At 41.5% G+C, this 7,717-nt stretch overlaps 1 protein-coding gene across 2 annotated transcripts in view; it reads left to right on the top strand.

The window, feature by feature from the left end:
- Positions 1–910: 910 nt before the first annotated feature.
- The window catches only part of dmgdh (dimethylglycine dehydrogenase), a 47,283-nt gene continuing 40,476 nt past the window's right edge, over positions 911–7,717 (top strand). For both annotated transcript variants that reach the window (XR_010003574.1, XM_062972355.1), the window contains exons 1-2: positions 911–1,060; positions 6,495–6,666. Coding sequence is in view for 1 of the 2 variants with exons in the window: in XM_062972355.1 (XP_062828425.1) it covers positions 981–1,060; positions 6,495–6,666 (252 nt within the window). In the remaining variant the exon portion in view is untranslated. The remainder of the gene's footprint in view (positions 1,061–6,494; positions 6,667–7,717) is intronic.

Raw genomic sequence — 7,717 nt, 5'->3', positions numbered from 1 at the left:
GTGAGTTTTCCGGCCTGTCTGGCCATGCTCCAGAAGCATTATCTCCTGATGTTTCACCCACATCTATGGCAGGCATCCTCAGAGGTTGTGAGGTGTTGGAAAGTAGGCAAGTGAGGATTACATATCTGTGGAATGTTCAGGGTGGGAGAAAGAACTCTTGTCTGTTTGAGGCAAGTGTGAATGTTGCAATTGGCCAGCTTGATTAGCACTTAATAGCCTGGCAGCTTGAAAGCCTGGCTTTTTCCAGCCGACACTCAGAAGACAGGGGAATTCCAGACAAGAAATAATCAGGGCCAGTTAACACCTCCCAACAAAGGATTCCCTCGGCAGGAAACAGTCTGGCTTTGAAGCTGCAAGGCTAGTCAATGATAATCAAGGAGCCAATTGCAACATTCACACTTGTCTCAAACAGACAAGAGTTCTTTCCCCCACCCTGAACATTCCACAGATTTATAAACCCCACTTGCCTAGTTTCCCACAGACCTCACAACCTCTGAGGGTGCGTGCCATAAATGTGGGCGAAACGTCTGGAGAGAATGCTTCTGGAACATGGCCATACAGCCCAGAAAACTCACAGCAACCCAGTGATTCCGGCCATGAAAGCCTTCGATAGCACAGCGGGTAGGAATTGTGGAAGTCCAATACACCTGGAGGGCCCAAGTTTGCCCATTCCTGCTCTGCATTTTGGTGAGGCATCAGCATCATTTGGCATGGAAGGCTTTGTAAAGCTCTAGTCTTGGTGCTTGCATAGCATTGAGCCCCGGCCATTAAAGCAGTGTCAAATTGCATCCATTCTCAGTGTAGATGCAACCTTGGCTCCCGGCTTGGCCTCAGAGGGGAGGAGCGGGGAGGACGCGAGGATTGGCCGAAGGATTGGCCGGCGCTGCCCAAACGGGGAGAGAGCGCGGGGCTGGTCTTGTTTGTCTTCAGTCTCCGCCGCCACCGCGTCCCTTGAAGGCGAAGCCGAGCCAAGCCAAGCCATGCTCCGGGGCGCCTTGAGAGGCTTCCCCTTTCGGCTGCCCGCGCGGCCCTTTGCCTGCGGCCCGGCCTCGCCGAGGGGGTGAGTCCAGCTTGGGCTCCCGGGCGGCGGGCTGTGCCTGCAAGGAGGACGGGTGCAATGACCCCACCTGGACTGCCCTGGCTCAAGGCAAGGGAATGCAGTTCTCCAAAATCTTCTCTGCCCAAGAGTGCAAACTACAACCCTCATTATTCCATTACCTTGAGCCAGGGCGCCTAAATGTGGTGTCAAGCTGCATTCATTCTATAGTGTAGATGTGCCCCTGGGAGGATTACCCTTGGCTCCCACTTCCAAAATAACTCAGGCCCCATATTCTTCTCTAGGACAGAATCCCAATAATTCCACAGGGGTGCTGCTTCAAAAAAACTGACACAGTAGAGTCTCGCTTATCCAAGCTCCGCTTATCCAAGGTTCTGTATTATCCAACACAGTTTGCCTTTTAGTAGTCAATGTTTTTGTAGTCAATTTTTCAATAAATTGCGAAGTTCTGGTACTAAATTCATAAATACATAATGTTATCGTGTACTGAACTGCTTTTTCTATCCATTTGTTGTAAGGAATGATGTTTTGGTGCTTAATTTGTCAAAGCATAACATAATTTGATATTTAATAGGATTTTCCTTAATCCCTCTTTATTATCCAACATTTTTGCTTATCCAAAGTTCTGCCGACCCGTTTATGTTGGATAAGTGAGACTCTACTGTAGTTTGAAATGTGGGGAGCAGCTCAATAGCTTAAAGCAAGCATGGTTTGGACTTCAAAGCCCACAATTCCTAACAGCTGGTAAGCTGGGTTGTTGTGTGTTTTCCAGGCTGTATGGTCATGTTCCACAAGCATTCTCTCTTGACGTTTTGCCCACATCTATGGCAGGCATCCTCAGAGGTATTCCTACCATAGATGTGGGCGAAATGTCAGGAGAGAATGCTTCTGGAACATGGCCATACAGCCTGGAAAACACACAACAACCCTGTGATTCTGGCCATGAAAGCCTTTGACAGCTGGTAAGCTGTTAGGAATTGTGGGAGTTGAAGTCCAAAACACCTGGAGGGCCAAGGTTTGCCCATGCCTGTCTTAAAAGCACCAGATCCTATATGTTTTTGAAAGCTAAGCCGAAACAGCCCTGGTTAATACTTGGGTGAGAGACCAGCAAAGAGCAGGTGCTGTCTGCTATAGGGTTGAACATCTCATATTCAGCACACCAAAATTTGCTATTAGACCAAAATTGCCCCCTAGGTGGCTGAGATAGTAGGTGAATCTTCTTTGAAGAATTAATACAGTTTGGCACCACTTCAACATCTGAAATGTTTAACTCCCCAAAAAGGGAGTTGTAGTTTTACAAGGTCTTTACCTTTCTCCACAAAAGTGTGCCAGTTCCTCAACAAACTGCAACTCCCATGATTCCACAGCAGTGAGCTATGGCAGTTAGAGTGATGTCAGACAGCATTAATTCCGCAGTGTAGATGTACCAAGTGACAACTTTGCTTTCTAATGGTTCTGCATACACAAGCTTTGCTTCACTCACAAAATTATTAGTAATACCATGTATAAAATTGCCTTCTGGATATGTACGTATATAAAGTATAACATAAATGAATTTTGTTTTTGGATTTTGGTCCCATCTCCAAAATAAATTTGTTATCTATGTAAATATAGGTGTTCCAAAACTTGCGGGGAAAGTATCTAAAATGCAAACCACTTCTGGTTGCAAGCATTTTAGATAATCCTGTATTTCAGAGGAAGCAGTTGGCAAAATAGCCTTCGTCAATTCCTTTCTGAAGAAACCCCAGCGAAATTCAAGGGATCACACACACAGCAGGGTCAGCCCAGGTTAGTACAGGCAGTCCCCATGATATGAACAACATAGGTTCAGTAGGTTTATTCTTTAGTTGAATTTGTTTGTAAGTTGGAGCAGGTACAGTTTATAAGTGTAGCTCCATATCCGTATGTGTGTGTGTGTGTGTATATATATATATGTGTGTGTGTGTGTGTGTGTGCTTTTTATAGCATAAAGAAGGTTTGCTGTCTGTGTCCCTGCTCAGAAGATTTTCCCTAACTTTCTGTCTCTGTGATAATTGGGTTTTAAAAAATGTGGCTTGTTGTGGAAACAAGGTTGGAGTGAATTTCCCTTCCTAGGGGTAGATTTTTCTCATTTTCTGTTGTCTCACCCCTGTTATTAACCATGTGTTGTTTGTAAGTCAGATGTTTGTAACTCAGGGACTGCCTGCACTTGGATGGTGGATCCCCAGTGAAGAATTGGTGTTTTAGGCTATATTTCAGAGGAAGGGATTGGCAATATTCCATGTTTAAGAATATCACATGAAATTTGGGGAGGGGGTGCCCTAAGTTGACTTGAAGGCATGTACATACATACAGATGAAATGTAAGGTGAATTAAATGATACAGTTAAACGTATTCTATAATACAAAGTTTTATAATTGTGGTATACTGCTCATCACCTACCCCTAAGGTAGGTATATAAGTTCTCATATACCCTTAAAATGGATTAAGGCCATACTCGCCCTGACTAATGTTTCCCACCCCTTGTGTTGTGACTGCGCCTTCGGGGATTATGGTTGATGGTGAGGGAATTCGAAGAGGAAGAAAAAACCCTCGTGATGAGGGTTCACTGGAGGAGTTGCGCAGGAAGCGACTTAGAGAGCTATATGGAGGATCTTCTGAGGAAGATTCAGATGGGGAGATGGATGCTGAGGAACAGGTGGTGGCTGGGGAAGCGGGCACTGAATGGGCACAGCCACTGGAGATGTCTGGGGATTTGGGGCTTATGGATACTTCTGAACCTGGGGTTTCTGCAGGAGCTGATCCCAATTGGGATGCTTGGAGAAGGGAGGATGGTTCTTTAAGTGTTCATGGGGCTAAGTGTGGGCAGGATGATTGGGACTCCGATGAATTGCTAGGTACTCCAGATCCACGAGCTCTAGCTGTGTGGAGTCCAGACTCTGAGTAGATTTGGGACACCTGGTGTTTGGGTGTGAGTGTTTGGTCACCCAGGAGAAAGGGGAATAAAATGGGAATGTTTGGCCACTGCACTTTGCGTGTGGCAAGGTGTTGCTGATGCGCCATTGGGATCTCTGTGTTTCCATGAAGACTGGACTTGGACTATGATTTGAATCTGCTGATATCATCTAGCTTGGCTCTCGCTGTGTCTTATCGTGGACCTGTTTTGGATGACTGCACCCTCTTCGGACTTTGGATTGAATTTGACCTGGCTTCTGTCTACGCCCTCTGACTGACGGCTACTCCCGGCTTCTGACTATTGGTTTGTCTTTCGGAATTTCTGCTGCCTCCTGACCTGACCTTGGATTCTTCTGACGACGGCTATTCATCATCCCTTTGAGGCTCTCGGCTTATCTGCACCGTGGAAGCAGCTTTACTGCTTTTCTAGTTTGTTTATTTTCCAGCAATTAACTCTATTTGTTTTCCAAAGCTGAATTGAAGCGTTATTTAGTTTTTTATTGAATGCCAGCATGGGAAATTAGCGTGACTCGTTTTTGAGTTATTATTGTCCAATCTACTCTCGAAACACTGAAAAGTGAAGTGTTTCAAGGATATTTCCTGTGTTTATGTTATTTTTTGGCTTATCTTCGGAATAAACTCTGTTTTGTATGTTAACTGGCGTCTGACTCTTGACACCTTGATTGAAGGCTGTCACTGCGATTGCTTTTTAACTGAAATTGCTGTGTATTATCTATGATGTACTTTTGTTATATTTTATTGTATGTTGTTTTGTATTTGTATTTGCATTTGTACTCTTTGGAAACTGCCCTGAGTCCCTTCAGGGAGATAGAGCAGTATATAAATAAATTATTATTATTATTATTATTATTATTATTATTATTATTGTGAAAGCAATATTACTTAATTTTTTTTAAAAAAAATCCACTTGTGCTCTTCCTCTAAAGAGTTTGGGATATCATACTGTATAGGGGCTTACACCTAAACCTCACAACTGTGTGAAGTAGATTAGAGTGAAGTCCCAAAAGTTTCAATACATTGGGAAAATGGGAAATTGTAGCTAAATATACCTTTATTTACATAATATTAAATAGGTTGTGCTGTTGGACAACATCAATAAGTCAAGTAGAGATATGTCATTGAAGTACCTGATTGGATGTGTGAGAGAGGTCCCATCTAGACTGCCCTATAACTACAGTGAACAGCATTATATGAAACTACACTAACCATGCAATGCCATTTGGAATTGCTTATATGGCAGTGTAGATGGGGTCAGAAAGCAAGCCAAGGCAAGTTATTGCAACTGCTCATTATTTTTTGGATTTCAGTGAATTTGTTCTCCCCTTACATTTTTTAAGGTTCTAATTTTTTTCTATTGTTGCTCCCCGGATCTGGAATTCCCTTCCGGAGGAGATCTGGCAAGCACCCACCCTGGCTTCCTTCAAAAAGCTGCTTAAAACCTGGCTCTTCCGCTGCGTCTTTGAAATACCGAGCCCATAGCTATAGTAATTGCACAGGCCATCTCTTTGACTTGAAACATTGCACTATATTCCTCTGCCCCAAAGCATCTTAGAATATAACATTGTATTTTAGTTCTATTGGTCCCTCCAGGCCATCCTCTCCTCCATCCCAGTGGTCATTTTCTTTTCAGATTCATATGTTATTTGAGTGATTATATTCCTTCTGTTTATGTGATTGTTTTAGTCAATTGTTATGTTATGTTTTGTTTTTGTTTTTAATTCTTATAGCGTTTTATAGTGTTTTCAGTGTTTTATTGTACAATGTTTTATGCTGATTTTATATTGGAAACCGCCCTGAGTCCCTTTCGGGAGAGAGGGCAGTATACAAATAAACTTTTACTTACTTACTTACTTACTTACTTACTTACTAAATTTTTATTTCTCCCTTGCTGATTAGTGGTACTGATTCATGGATAGTGGTGGGTGAAACAATGAATAATTAATTAAGAAAAGGATGAAAATGGTTGTTTGAAGGAGGAACTGTGAGAAAAAAATAAAAAATCTGTGGGAGAAAATGAATTTTATGGAGAATTAAGTTCAAAATGGGTACATTTGGAAATAACAAATCCAGAAAGGTGGAAGTTATTTGGGTGAGAAATGAAGTTGAACAGGGAAATATTTTGAAGGGGGATAAATCTGGGTTACTTCTGGATGCCAGAATATAATTCTTATTATAAAACATGTGTTTTGGGATAAGTTGATTTAATTAATCATAATTAATTTGGAAACCTGGATGGAAAGTATATTTTGGATGAGATCTCTGGGATGTGACCAAGTTTGGCCGGAAACTCTTAGGTGAACAACTTGTTAGAACCTCTGGCTTGTGACTTTCATGTTCATAAAAGAATGTCATGTGAACAGCTATAAAAGTAAAATATTAACAGTGGAACCCTACTTGCTCAGCTATTGATGTGAAACATGTGTGGCACAGTTTTATGGACAGTCATTAACATTAAGCATCCTATTTGATACTTTTTTCCTAGGGAAGAAAAACCATTTTCTTTAGAAGCAAGATGGAAAGATACGGCAGATACATTAATTATTGGAGGAGGTTGTGTTGGTGTGAGCCTTGCATATCACCTGGCCAAAGGTGGCATGAAGGATGTGCTGCTTTTGGAAAAATCCGAACTCACAGCTGGATCTACTTGGCATGCAGTAAGGGGAAAATCCTGATGCATTATATTTGAAAATAAGGCATAAGATTTGTTTTGCTGCCTAGATAATAATAATCCAATAAACATTGTATTGCTTTTTTTGATATAACTGGGAATAGACTTTAGGGAGTAATTTAAATTATCTCCGTATAATTTAAATTACACAGAGATAATAGGGGGAAAGTGCCATATAGTGAAAACCTATTCATTAGTGATGCTTAATATGAAAGAGGGACAGAACTTCTTGTCCACTGAAGCTGCTGCTGTAGCAACAAAATGCATGCTCAGCAACCAGAATGGGTGAACCTTGCAAATGTTACCATGAAAACCAAGCAAGCAGAAGCAGATTTTTAGTAATTAGCATGTTGCCTAGGAATTGCTGGACTTTGGGCACAATGAGAGGCAAAGACATCAACAACACTGAACATTATAAACAAGGCCTTCTAAGAGGCTCCTTCCCTTTGTATTTAGGTCAAAATGTTACCTTAATTCTACTTTTCCGGTTGTCAAGGATAAATTTTAAACTGAAAAACACAAATGTAAAGAGAGCTTCAATTTATTAAGAATCTTTTATTATTTTGATCATATCATTCACATTAAAAATGTCTATGTTTCAGAAGTTAGGCAAGACATTCTGCTTTGGAACATCTGGGGGGGGGGGGGTGTCATTAGATAGATCCAAGTTGCACAAACTATAGTGACATAGTTGCTAAGAAGAGTTGTCACAAGGTAATATTAGATCATGCGTCAGTGAAGATTATTCTAGTAAAGCAAGTAACATGAATTTAATGTGTACCATACAAGAACTTCTGAAGTGGAGTACATTTATAATCATTACATATTTTTCTGTATTTTTCTTAAATGGGACCACAGTGAATCCAAGTGGGGGTCCTGTTTTGGGGCCCTCCAGAGGTAGCAGAGACAACTCCAAATGCATCTTTCCCCCCCCCAAAATTAGAATTTGTTGGAAATCCATTATTAAATTTGAAAAGTAGGCATTTTTTAAAATGTTAAAATTGTGGGGACAGTGGCTCTGTTCCTGGAGTTGGTAA

Source organism: Anolis carolinensis, chromosome 2 (assembly GCF_035594765.1).
Source record: "Anolis carolinensis isolate JA03-04 chromosome 2, rAnoCar3.1.pri, whole genome shotgun sequence".
Lineage (NCBI taxonomy): Eukaryota > Metazoa > Chordata > Lepidosauria > Squamata > Dactyloidae > Anolis > Anolis carolinensis.
The sequence above is the reverse complement of the archived record's forward strand: the minus strand, read 5'-3'. Positions and strand labels throughout refer to the sequence as shown.